Source organism: Apus apus, chromosome 4, assembly GCF_020740795.1.
Source record: "Apus apus isolate bApuApu2 chromosome 4, bApuApu2.pri.cur, whole genome shotgun sequence".
Lineage (NCBI taxonomy): Eukaryota > Metazoa > Chordata > Aves > Apodiformes > Apodidae > Apus > Apus apus.
In genome coordinates this window covers 101,447,241-101,460,959 of record NC_067285.1, presented here as the reverse complement: position 1 = coordinate 101,460,959, position 13,719 = coordinate 101,447,241, and the positions used below count along the sequence as shown (strand labels likewise).

The 13,719-nt window shown below is 45.1% G+C and overlaps 1 protein-coding gene across 1 annotated transcript in view; it reads right to left on the bottom strand.

Annotated features, from left to right (window-relative positions):
* Positions 1-12,671, bottom strand: part of SLC2A9 (solute carrier family 2 member 9) — a 99,657-nt gene extending 86,986 nt beyond the window's left edge. The window contains exons 1-3 of the mRNA XM_051616649.1: positions 12,542-12,671; positions 8,611-8,709; positions 282-442 (exon numbers count right to left, since the gene is read on the bottom strand). Of these exons, the coding sequence (XP_051472609.1) occupies positions 282-442; positions 8,611-8,709; positions 12,542-12,625 (344 nt within the window). The 5' untranslated portion in view covers positions 12,626-12,671. The remainder of the gene's footprint in view (positions 1-281; positions 443-8,610; positions 8,710-12,541) is intronic.
* Positions 12,672-13,719: the final 1,048 nt, after the last annotated feature.

Here is a 13,719-nt window from a genome sequence, read left to right as displayed (position 1 = left end):
CTTGATCATTCAATCTCCTTGACATCTCAGCCCATCGCCCATTCAGAGGAAACGGCTTTTATAACTCAAACAATGCAGAGTAAGGCCAGAGAGAAAGGTACTAATTATATGCTTGGAAACTTGGAACTCTTAGAAATGAGATTTCATAATTTGAAGATGTTTAAATTTGCATTCTGGTGAAGAAGGTTTTTTTTAAAAGAAGTTAAAAAGCCACAGTTTTTTTATTAAAAAGACCAAGTAAGGAACTGCTTTAGAAACTAGAATTTTTCCAGTACACTTACCGTCCGAAGAACTTCACAATTGGGGTAACAATAATGGCACCCACAAGGCCACCAATGGCAAAAATAGAAACAGTTATAGACCAGAGGAGAGTCAGTGTGCTTTCATCCACTGAGAAGCCATATCTTCTTTCCCAAGTTTCATTGTAAAACTTCTTGATAAACTGAAAGAAGATACACAATTATAGTAACATATGTAAAAATCACTCTTTAAGAACACAACTGACAAAAACAGAATAAAAAAACTCAGTAGCTTGCTTGCAGGAATCACCCTTCTCCCTTCTCCAAAAAACAGGGCCTCACTGCTAGATGAAACTGCAATACAGACTGAACCAGCCAAATATGCATGTGTTTAACTTCACACAAGTCATAAACATGGTGGGGAAAAAGCCCAATAGAAGAATGTAGAAGAGGCTTATAAAAGAGAAACTCATATAAGCAAGGATATTGTCATTTAGGTGGTCAGCACATTAAAACCAGTTTGTTTAAGCCTTCCTGTGTACACATACATAAATACCAACCTCATGAAGTTCAACAAGGGCAACTGAAAGGGTCGGGGCAATCCCAAGTAAAAATACGGGCTGGGCAGAGGATGGATTGAGAACAGCCCTGAGGAGAAGGACTTGGGGGTGTTGGTGGATGAAAAGCTCAACATGAGCAGGAAATGTGCAATTGCAACCCAGAAAGCCAACAGTGTCCTGGGCTGCATCAAAACAAGTGTGGTGAGCACATCAAGGAAGGTGATTCTGCCCCTCTGCTCTGCTCTCCTAAGATCCCACCTGGAGTACTGTGTCCAGTTCTGGGGCCTCCAACTCAAGAAGGACATGGAGGTCTTGGATTGAGTCCAGAGAAGGGCCATGAAGATGATCAGAGGGCTGGAGAACCTCTCCTAAGAAGACAGGCTGAGAGAAATGGGGCTGTTCAGTCTGGAGAAGAGAAGGCTCTGGGGAGACCTTATAGCAGCCTTCCAGTATCTGAAGGGGCTACAGGAAAGCTGGGGAGGTGCTTCTTACAAGGGCTTGTAGCAATGGGACAAGGTGGAATGGCTTTAAACTGGAAGAGGGGAGATTTAGGTTAGAAATTAGGAAGAAATACATTACTGTGAGGGTGGTGAGACACTGGAACAGGCTGTCCAGGGAAGCTGTGGATGACCCACCCATGGAAGTGTTCAAAGGCAGGTTGGATGGGGCTTGGAGCAGCCTCCTAGTGGGAGGTGACCCTGGCCATGCAGAGGGGTTGTAACTAGTTGATCTTTAAGGTCTCTTCCAACCCAAACCATTCTATGATTCTGTTATTTTAGCCCCAGCTAGGACTAAGTATTCAAACACAGAAGCACAGTTGAGGTTGGAAGGACCTCTGGAGGCCGTCTTATCCAACCCTCCTGCTCAAGCAGGATCACCTAAAGCCAGCTGCCCAGGACCCTGTCTAGAGGTTTTTTAATATCTCTAAGGAGGGAGGCTCCATGTTATCCTGCTCCCTGTGGCACGGTACCACACATCAGCTGAGCTCTGCTCACTGTACACATGAGCCCTTGTAATCTACAGCAGGTGACACATCACATCTTGGTGGAGCAGTTTTTTGGACAAGTCAAACAAAAGTGCAGTGCTTAGCATTTGCCAAGACTTTTCATAAAAAAACATGCAAAAATGCTTACATGCTAACTACTGTTAACTACTGCTTAACTATAGAGAAGAGAGGAGAGGAGAGGAGAGGAGAGGAGAGGAGAGGAGAGGAGAGGAGAGGAGAGGAGAGGAGAGGAGAGGAGAGGAGAGAGGAGAGGAGAGGAGAGGAGAGGAGAGGAGAGGAGAGGAGAGGAGAGGAGAGGAGAGGAGAGGAGAGGAGAGTAGAGGAGAGGAGAGGAGAGGAGAGGAGAGGAGAGGAGAGGAGAGGAGAGGAGAGGAGAGGAGAGGAGAGGAGAGGAGAGGAGAGGAGAGGAGAGGAGAGGAGAGGAGAGGAGAGGAGAGGAGAGGAGAGGAGAGGAGAGGAGAGGAGAGGAGAGGAGAGGAGAGGAGAGGAGAGGAGAGGAGGCTCCGTTAGCAGGTAGAGGCAAAAAGAAGTCTTAAAGAAATTGGTGAATTGCCAAAAATGCAAAGGTAACAGAGGAAGGGAGCTGCAACCAATTCCTACCAGATAACAACATGACTGACATAAAGATAAAAGTCTGGCTCGTCTTACAGGACACAGCACCAAAAGCCCTGGAAAATTTTTAAAGATTATTTAGAAGTAGGAACTCTTTTAGCAAAAGCCCACACTGTGCTCACCATGAAACATTTATCAGCACTATTTTGCATTTCAGTCCTAGAATGCATATCTCAGATTTGCTCAAAATTAAGTGTCTTTCACTAGTCTATTTCTCCCAAAGGGCCAGTATTGTAAAAGTGAGTGATTCTACAAATATTTTAGCATAACACCAGGAAAAAAAAATGAAGATAATTGAAAACAATTTGCATTCCTTGATTAAGGGAAAAAAGGAGGCTGCATCCAGTTTTGTATTGTATTTATGACACTGCCACAGTTGGCAGCCATAAAAAACCCAAGGAACTACTAAGCCAAGCAATGAAAAACAACATTTTTCTCCCACAGAATTTACATTCAAGACAAACAGTTGTTGGAGGAGGAAGGCAAGAGCTGACAGCTGTTGGTTTGATACTGATGGGGGAAAAGAAGCTCACAGTATCAGTCAAAAAGAGCTAGTTGTTTGACACTGCTAAAATTAAGAATCCCAAATAACTTTTCTAACTATGTTATAGCTTCTCCCCATCAAATTACATAACCTGCTTTTTGAACAAAGTTCAGGCTCCTAAACAAGGTAAGTAATTTGTTTTCAGTAATGAAAGGTGTATCAAACACAAAATCAGACCTTTAAGATCCTGATAACGAAGCTATCGGCCAGACAAGTTGGCTCTCTTAAGAAAGGAAAACTAGAGACAATCTTCCAACTCTTCAGATATCCTAAGACCTACACTTTTCTCCTCTGGCAGCTTAGTTTCCTTAACAGCCTTCCATAAGGGCCCTTCAAGGTTGTTTTTTGAAAATCCAAGTGCCTCTTGAATTTCTGGAGAACTCCAAAAGATGCCTGAGTCATGGTTCTCCTTTGTGAAAGCCATGCCAGCTCTTCCCCAAATTCTCACTTTTCTACTAGAGCTTCTGCTAGTTTGTCAGGTACAAATAACTACTTTTTAGCATGCATGATCCAAGTTTTCCTCCTAAAAACTATTATTTTCTTAAGTCACATTAATCCTCTCAATCTCTCTGTTACTGAGACTATTTAGAAAGAAGCTGAACTGTGATATGAAGCCTATTTTTTGAGTTATTTTTTCTGTCTTAAGCAAACATTGAGGTATTTTGGCAACCTGACATAAAATTATCACTAAATTTATTCCATATTTCTACTGACATTTCAGTTTCTCCAATACATCCCCTACAAAGAAAGCTCCAGCATGGGACCACCCCAGACTTTTCCAATTAAAAACTTTAATCCATGTTTCTTGCTCTGTCCACGTATTTTCTGAACATCCTTTTTCAGCTTAATCTATCAGCCTTATATCCCCAAGTTCTCTGCTTGGATGTTTCTTGTGCCTCCTGAAAGTACTCAGACTCCAGGAGCAGTTGGCTTTTTTTAGCCTTCAATATGCCATAGTTTACTTTCTTTTTCTTCTTTTCTCACATGAACACAACTGCAGATTTTTGTAGGATGCCTTCTAACAACTTCCATTCCCTGATTTTTAATTACACCAAAGTTTCTAAAAGGTAAAGACGTCATAGCTCCAGTATGATATTTTTACGTAGTCTCTGTATCACCTGCAGAGACATTGCCTATTTTCTTTCTTTTTAGTCAAGCCTCCTCATTTTTAAGCTGTTCCCATTTTGAAATCAAGCAAAACTCCTATGTCACGGTTGTGGCTGATGCTCTAGTAGGATGCAGCACCAGGCAGTCACTACTGCAGAAGGGCACAGCACACTTGTGTCACACTCTCACCCATTCTGTGTCACCACTCCCCAACAACTCTGCAGTATCACACAATTTATTCTTGGCATTTTTCTCCAGTTTATCTGCGGATTTCCTCCAGCACATCATACCTACTAAATTATCCTGGAGCAGCACTTAAAGGATAAGCCTAACACCATGTTTTCCCTGTTCAAACTAGAAATTTCAAACTTTAGATGTTCCAGCATTGGACAAGTGGACAATTTAATTTGAGGATATTACTTAGTTTGAAATACAACCTCTTCACCTGCAAAGCACTTTAAAAAGCTGGAGGAAGAACATACTGCTTACTGTCTCCCTTCTATCAACTTTCTAGTAGGCTTCTTGTGCCCTTAATTTAAAAAAAGACAGGGAAATTTCTCCCATCATATTTTATACATTTCTATGCAAGCAGAAAGAAAATAATTTAAAAAAAAAAAAAAAGAAAAAAAAGGGGAAAAAAAATCAATTTGGTGCTTGGTCCATTTAGAGGAATCTCATAGTGAACTTCCAAATGAACCTGCCATGAAATCAAGTAATATCTCTTACCTCTCTACCACCAATACTCAGATTATATTTAGAATCAAATAGCTACCTGTTTATTTTAAATAAGTTCTGATAGTACTGAATACTAAGAGAAAATATTTTTAGAACACTACTAGCATTTCTAGCTAACAATAATGGCTAGAAATTGTATGCAAATTATTCTCCCTTAGTATTTCAACCAATTTTTTCAGCATGGCTTTGTTATTTACAAGGAGACATAAAAACCTGTAAATATTCAGGAAAAGAAAGTACAAACTACAACACTCAATAGTAACAGATAAAAGTGCTGGCACATACATCACCTGTGTATGGATTCCTATTGTAAACAAATGGCAAGCTAATAATATGTACAGGCTTTGAGGAGTAAAAAACAAATATTCTGATCCAACAAATCCACTGGATTTGAATCCACTGAATTATGTGGAAAGGCTCCTTTGGGATTTTAATCCATTGTTTGAACAATGCTAACAGCATAAACCTACACACAAACATTTTAGCTCCTAACTAAAGCCTACAAGGAATTGTAGCTGACTGATACCAGTATCTCATATTCTGCTCCCTCATTTAATTAAGGTAGCAGTGTTAGGGTGGGAAATATAAGAGGAATACAAAATATACATGTTTATATATATATATAAGGGATATATTTTTAGTATAAGGGAAATATTTTTCCTTGTCTCTGTAACTGTAAATAACTCACATCAAGGGAAGAGATAAGCTGCCCTTTAGAGAAGAAAAATTACCTTACCCATAGTGATGGGGGCCACTCACTCACAGTGGTAATTACTGAACAGGCTGACACAGCAGGCTGTACATTTTTGCAGCAGTCTCCCTTTCCCCATATTAGCTCTAAAAGGAATGCAGAGCTGCAGCTGCCTGTGGGAAGGGGCAAGCACTGCACGACCCAAAGCAGCAGAGGCTTCGCCTCCTGCGCGGAGCACAAAGCACAGCATTGTTCCACACAACCACTCCATGGAATGAACTGTAGAAATTCAGCTCAGAAAAAGACAGTTTCAATTGAAGCATTTGTCTTCCTACTGTCAAATACTCCCATCCGTTTTTAATAAATTCTGGTAACTCTTCAAACAAGCCCATAAAAACTTCTAACTGGCTTTCTGGTGTGGGCAAGGGCTGTGTGCAGGGGGAAGCACACCTGCCATGGGCCACTGCTCCTTCCCACAGAAACAGGGGCGACTGAGTGGGAAGCAATTGCTGCTCTGAGCAGAACCGGCACACTTTATTCTCCCCCTTGCAACAAAAAGGAAGTTGGACTGACTTTATCTTACCAGATGACCTGCAGTAAAGTTCACCCGTGAGAACTGCAGGAGGATTCCTCTGCAGTTGGATGAGCTGGCACAACTTACAGCACCAAAATTAAATGTACACAAGCCTTTACAAACAGTTCTTCAAAGCTTCAGTCTTAAATGAACTTCCCCCCGCATCTGTCATCATGCTGATGTGTTCTGTTCGAGGATCCTGGGAACATCCCATGTCCTAGTTAACAGACATTATGAACCATTTATTCAACACCTTTCAAAGTCTCATACAGTCCCTCTCTAATGCTGGCGGACTTTTGACATCAAAACGAATTATATAAGTAAATAAGAGTAGAAGGTACCCAGCATCCTACAGAGAGATGTTCATGCAATGCAGGCTGTAAACTGCACAGTACCAGAGCAAGTCATTTGTCCAACCTAGTTCATAAACTAAACTCAGTTTACATCTGTTAGGAATCAGTGCACTCCCAAGTTTAACCTCTGAGAAGAGTGCTCTTTATCTACAGCTAAAACCTGCTCCCCTTTGGTTTCCCTCAGTCGCCTCACATCAGTATTCCCAAAGAGTCACCCTGCAGCAGTTTCATTTGGTGACATTTGGGGAAGAACATAAGGAGCAAAATTTCCTTTTCCTGTGCTGCAAGAAGCACAGCTTAGGTACAGCTCCCTCCACCCCACCGTGGCTATGAGCAGAGCCCAGACACTTCCCTTTAATCTGCAGCTCCAGCCACAGGGATGGGAAGGCGGCCTCTCCCAGGCAACAGATGACACAGATTAACACTGTGGCTGGAGCAAGGGCCAGCAGCCACATTGGTATTTTTTTCTTCAACTACACAGTTCTGCATTCCTTGTCAGTAAGACTGCTCTTTAGTCCTAGCTAATGTGTGGCTTAACACAATGTCATGGTTTGACTCAGGATCAGATTAATCCAGAGACAAGAAAGATGCAAAGTTCTCAATCAAGCAGTGAAACACTGTGTTGGAAGAACCAGGTTTCTCGCATACTTGTCAACAGTGTGACCAAAACCATCATCAGCATGGTGCCCAGTTTCAGTCCAAAAGCAATAGTAAAGATTTTGAGAACAAATGGACAGTCTTGGAAGCTTTGCTAGCCATGACACCTGGAATTTAGTATTCCTTATGGTACAGCTGCACCTTCAACCTCCCCACCCGCTTTTTGGTCACCACTATAATCGAACACGTGGTTCATAGAATCATAGAAAGGTTTGGGTTGAAAGGGACCTTAAAGATCACCTAGTTCCAATCCCCCTGCATGGGCAGGGACACCTCCCACTAGACCAGGTTGCTCAGAGCCCCATCCAACCTGCCCTTGAACACTTCCAGGGAGGGGGCATTCACAACTTCCCTGAGAAACCTGTGCCATTGTCTCACCATCCTCACAGGGAAAAAATTATTCCTAAAGATTATTTCTAACCTAAATCTACCCTCTTCCCGTTTACATGGCCTATCATCCTTTCTTTCCTTTGCTCCTGCAGAAAGCAACAAGACAGCTCTGATCACCAGGATAACCAGTTTTTTAAACAGCACTTGGAAGTTTAGAAATCGAATCCCTGTTGATCATATAGAGGCAGTGCAGGATGTCAACCATCAGGACAGTCAATACCATTGCTCACAGAACTTCAGCTTCCTGCTGATTTCTACTAAGCCACGTTTCTCTTCTGATGACTGCAAAGTGAGGTGTTGCCCAGGCACATCATGCTAGAATAAGTACCCAATTTGTCCAACCCGGTGTTATTGGTACAAAAAAGTACCAGGAACTTCAAGAAAATGCCCAGAAGTTATGAAGGGGGCAATTAAAAATTCCAGCAGGGTGAGTCCCTTTCTAGTCCTTTGGGTCCTCAGTTTGACTAATAAAAAAAATGTGAAACACAATTTTTAAAAATAATTGTTCTTTCATTATTTGCATAAATTTTGCATCCATCTTTAATGTGACCAACCCATTTAGGTGGAAACCTAGCCACACATTTTAGTAAGAGATTTCCATAAAAGAAGGAGCTGAGCTTCAGAAATGAACTATTTTTAAATGGAATTTCAACAGTTAGTTCCCAACATTTACTGGCTCCTTTTTCGAAATAGTGTTGCTTACAACTCTACTGAATTGCATGGATGTCTAGGTAGCCAATGGAAAAACAAAATATTCAGATTTCCATTTGTGATAATGATACTTTAATGAAATCCCTCCAAATGCTGTACACTGATTCCACAGTATTCTATTAATCAAATCTGTTCTGTATGTTGCAGCCAACAGATAGAACCAAACAAGGCATCACCACGAAACACGGAAGAGGTCCATTATTTAAGAGGAAGCCAGAGGCATCATTTATAACATGGGTATGGTGGGAATGAAATGTTGTGCAGCCCTCATGGACAGCAGGAAGAACCTTTCAGGCAAAGGAAAGTTACTTCATAAGTTCTAACCTCTTCTACATCCAGAGGGTTACAAAAGCAGGATGCTGAGGAGCGCACACGAGCTGGACAAGGCTGCCCTCTGCTGATACTAAATTCCAGCTGTGTCAGTCACTTACCGCTGCAGGAGCGTTCACCACTGAGAGGTTGTAGCCATAAAGAAAAGACGACCCAAAAGCACCAGTTAGAGCGGCTGCGATAAGACTCCCAGACCAATTCTGAAAAACAAAGAAAAGATGTGGCCATCGTTAGTATGCTTTCAATTAAAGTACCTCAGGTTTTAAACACTTCTTGTGTTTTCTTGCATAGCTCCTGCAGACAAATCTCCATGCTGCAGATTGGCCTGAAGCACTTCCGTTTGCTGCAATCTGGGGAACAGTAAATTTGAAGTGATGGCATCTCCATTAACATTTACCAAGGCATAAGAGAACATTTAAACTTCTTTCAACCTCACAGATTTTTGCTGCAAGCATCCCATCAGTGCCTACACCAAAAAATAAAATGCTGGAGAAGCATACTCAGCAACATGTGTTGGCCACACACCATTAAGGCAACAAGCCATGAGTAGCTTATATTTGATGCAACAGGTCTGTGTGTAGACCTGACTTAGGTGAAAGCCTGGCCGACGGTGTGCCACTCACTCCCAGGAGTATAAAGATTAGTGAAACTGGGGCCACAAAGAAGACAATTCTGTCTGCAGCCTAGATTTTGTAACCCAAAAGCAGGTTTCCAAGAGTAATTTGCTGCCCCCCACACACGCTATGTTGGAGACACCATTTGCCCTTTTTCCCCAGTGACACACATATAACTCCCCCTTCTCAGCTCTCCTCTCTCCATCCCCCTCATCCTATTTTTAGTCCACCTCTGCTAACAATTATTTCTTCCACATCAACTGTTGAATAAAAAGCAGGTCTGCTTAGATATTGGACTTCTACTCAGCTGATTTGAGAGATTTTGTAATTCAGGGTCCTTTCCACCTTTCCCAGCATTACTTTCTGCCAGTCAGTTCTGCTGGAGTACAAAGTGGCAGACGTCACCATTGTCATTCCCAAGAGATGTTAAAATTAGTGTTTTGGTGGGTGGTCAGTTGTGAACGTCATTTTGTAAATCATGGAGGACAACTCACCTTTCTTGACTTCTGAATGCATTAAAGTGAACGGCTTTTTAACATGTCTTGAATTAAAACATAACAAAACAACCAAAACACAACTCCACTAAGGTTCTAGACTTTCAGGCACAGATCACTGTCACTGTATGCTCTGAATCATCAGTCACTGGAGCCTCAGCTATTTCAGGAGGAAACAGACCTGCTTAAACAGGCCTAATAAACTCTGCTTCAGTGATATCACTTATAGCAGACACAACAGGTTAATGAGTCAATATGTTCTGTCAACTGCAAAAAGGGTCACTTTGGAAAACAAATGCTTGGAGCATGAGCTAGGTTTGTGTAGCCACCACATGGCATAGCAGCAGTGATGGTGCACTGCAATGAGCTCCATCAGCCTCAGGAGAGGCACAGCTGGCCAAGTGAACATGCTGCGGTTGGTAGCACGTGCCAGAGCTCAGACTTCCACACTGTCATCACAGACTCCCTTTGATCCATTAAGGAGGGACAAGATACCCAGGTGCCAGGGCAGGCAGCCCAGTGTGCAGCCCACTGTGGGTGGGGTCTACCAAGCTCCCCAGCTACCAGCCCTAAGGGCTCAAAACATACCCTGTGGGACAGCCCAGCATTTTTAACTTCTTCCCCGTTATGTGGGAACTTTTGAAGAGATTACACAGTTCATTAACCAGGCTATTTTCAGTCAGATCCAGAGGAAGTATAGAGGGGGGAAAATGCCCTGTGTGAAAAGTATGTCCCTGAGTACATTACAGAAGCCAAATGCAATTTCTTATTATTAGCCAACTTCTTAAAATTAACCTGCCACACATGCACGAAGCTTTGCATGATTACTTTGGTAGCAAGAAGCAGAAATTTTGACACAAGGCTTTACTTAGCTTGTGGTGATAACACCTGATATTAGGCGCCCATTATTATTATGCTGTGCACAAGCATTCCTGCACTTAGGAGGGACTGCTAGTACTCTGACTAATGACTCTCAGGAGAATGCTCCTGGAGGTCTACCAGGCTGCTTCCAACGGGTTCACAAATGCTAAGAGCGAGTTCATTATGTGGTCTTGATACAATATTGCTAAAAGGCTTTGCTCCAACAGTGTTTGACTCAACAGAAAAATCCTGCAGACAAAATTATTCAGACCATATAACCTAGTGTTTATTAAGAACTCCAGTTAATGCTTAAACCTTTCAGCACAGGCATAGTACACGCATGTGAGGCTAAGTGGAAGATAATGCAGGGCAACTCACAGAAGTGCTGTCAAAATAGAAAACCTCATATCTACTTTATTTTCAAGTGTTGCAAATAGCCAGGTTTAGAGGCTACCAAGAATTTTTAAAGCATATAACCTGCTGTAGAAAGCCTCCAATTTACTCAGTTCAGAGTTTCACAGTTATTGGGACACAAACTTCAACTTCTGCATGACCTGTCTCCTCACACACTATTTTAAATATTTGCTCAGGCTTCAGCAATGCCAGATAAAAGATGAATGCAAAACGAAGCAAGAACACAAGAGGTGTGTGTGTGGGGAAATCAAACTCTTGCTTAGAAAAACATTAACCCTATGGCAATGTTAACAAAAGGAAAGGGAAAAAAGAAGCACAAACAACCAAAAAACAACAAACAAACCCCACACAACATACAAAACCACAACAACAACAACAACAGCAACAAACAAAAAAAACCCCAAACACACCACCAATGTGTTTTGCAGTGAGCAGGAAACCAGAAGGCAACCACGCCTCTCTCATAGGTGTTCCCTGACTCCACCGCCACCCGGGTGCCCGTGCGTCGCGGCTGTCAAGGCAAGGGCAGGCAGGTGTGACCGGCCCCACAGCGCTATGTGTTCCGTCACAAAAGTTGCATTTCAGTTCACAGAGAAGAACTCCAGGTACCTGAGAGCTGTTTACTTGTGAAAGTCCACATTTTTGGTCTTATCGCAGATCGCAGAGCACCGTGCTCTGAAAGATGCTTTTTCCAAATCCTGCTGTTGTTCAGCGTGGCAATTTGTGTCAGCTACTATGAGCCTTAAATCGCATTTTTTTTTTAAAGTGCATAGCAGATTACATTTCAGTTTTCAAAACACAGTTTAGAATATTTTGCTTAGTTATAGTTATAACTTAGTTCGTTATAATGCCCTTCTCACAACTGTGCACACACATAAGCAAGTTTTAATACTGTTAAATGGATACTGGTAAGACTTTCTACAAACCCGGATTCTGGAGCACCTTAGCCGCTACCCTTACCGAGATCCAGTTTTAGGAAGGCACCAAGACCCCGAGCAATCCCGAGCCCAGGGCGCGGCTCCGCCAGCCGGGCGCTGCCGCGGGGTCCGCCCGCTGGCACCACGGCCCCCCGGGCTGCTCTGCCCCTCGGGCGCCGGGAAAACAAGGGAAGCCTCCAGCCCCCTCCCCCCGGGCTTGCCCTGAGGACTCCCCAGATGCGGGTGACCCAGCTGTGCAGCAGGACCCTCCTTCGCCTCGCCCTGCTCCCACCGCCCGTCGCTGCACCCCCGGGGACGGCTGCTCTCCCCGTGTGGGCTCACACCGGCTCCGGGCACTGCCCTCCGCGTGTCCTCTGTGTCCGGGCTCGGCGGCCGCAGTATTTTTAGCTCTGCCCCCGCCGGCCTCTCCTGCACCGGCACCAACAACTTTCCGAGCAGTGAAGGGCTCGGAGCCGCCGCAACCTGAGCCCTGCCACGCTCCCGGGGGAGCAGCGGGGAGTCACGCTGGCTCCCACCGCCACCCTGCACCGGCCTCGCTTTTCCTCCCTCCCCGCCACGCTGGGAAAGGACCGAAATCTTTGCCTCTCGACAGTGACCCGTCCCGCAAGGCGCGGGCAGCGCAGGCCGAGCTCCCCCCCGGCCCCGCCGCTCTCCGCCGCCGCCGAAGCCGAGCGCCCCCGGAGCCGCCGCGCTGCCCCCCCGGCTACTCACGCTCCTGCCTGCTGGGCTGGGGCCGCCGCCCTCCTCCGCCCGCAGCACCAGCGTGGCCGCCTCCGGCCCCGCCGCACGGTCCATGCCGCTGCCGCACGGGCGCAGCGCCCGCGCATCCCGGGCGGGCAGCGCGCGGGGCGCAGCGGGGGCGCGGCCGCGGGAGGAGGCAGCGGGGGACGCGCCTGGCACGCGGGGGGTGCCCGGGCGGGCAGCGGCCACCGCGGCTCCCGGGGAGGGACGGAGGGAGGCAGTGCCTGGCGCAGGCCGCGGGGGCTGCAGGCAGGGCTGGGAGGATGGAGGAACCCGCGCTGGTTTGCCTGCGTGCTTGCACGCAACTCGAGGGAACGCGCGCGTGGCGTCCCGGCAGGCCCCTGCCCTCGGCAGGGAAATATCTAGCAGGGCAGGGAAATGTCGCGACTCGGTGTTCACCGCAGCCCCCCAGCCGAGTGGGCCAGGGGAGCACGGCTTGCAGGGGGTACCCGTGCCGCGGGTGCTGTCTGGACCCCCTGCGCTGCCTTCCTGTCAGCAAAGCGCTGCAGTCAGGAGGGGAAGAGTTTTTCTCCTGTTGCCCAGGCTGGAAAGTTCAACCACACGGTGTACGGATGTTTCCACAGCCTTAGGAGGCTTGTATCCCACGCACCACTGCAATTCTGTGTAGCAGATGGTGATTAGACATACTACCTGGTAAAGATAAAGGCTTTCAGCTATAACTTTTGAAGGTATCTATTTGCAAGCATGGGGATTTTTAACTGCTGAGAGTTAAACTACGCCTTCTAGTTGGCGATGTGAGGGTAGTAAGTGCATCTGGGAGCTATTGCCAGATGACTGCAGTCAATATTAGTGTAAATCTGTGCTGTTTCCACTTCTGACATCCTGCACACCTCAACCACAAGCTTAGAGCTCTCAAAGACACAATAAGTAATGCCATAAAACGCTGTGGGTTTGAAAGCAGTTTGTGATGCAGCAACTTCGAAGTGTTTTTGTCTCAGATCAAGTTTAGCAGTGTTTGAATAAAAAGCCAGATGCTACTTACTCATTAACATGTAAAATGATCGTGCATAGTGAGAAATGTCAGCTGAGACAGATGATCTGGACATGATTTATAATCTCTTTGAATGGTCATATGCAGTGAAAAAGTCAAGTTAGGAGAACCAGATCTCTAAAATAGGTGGAATGTA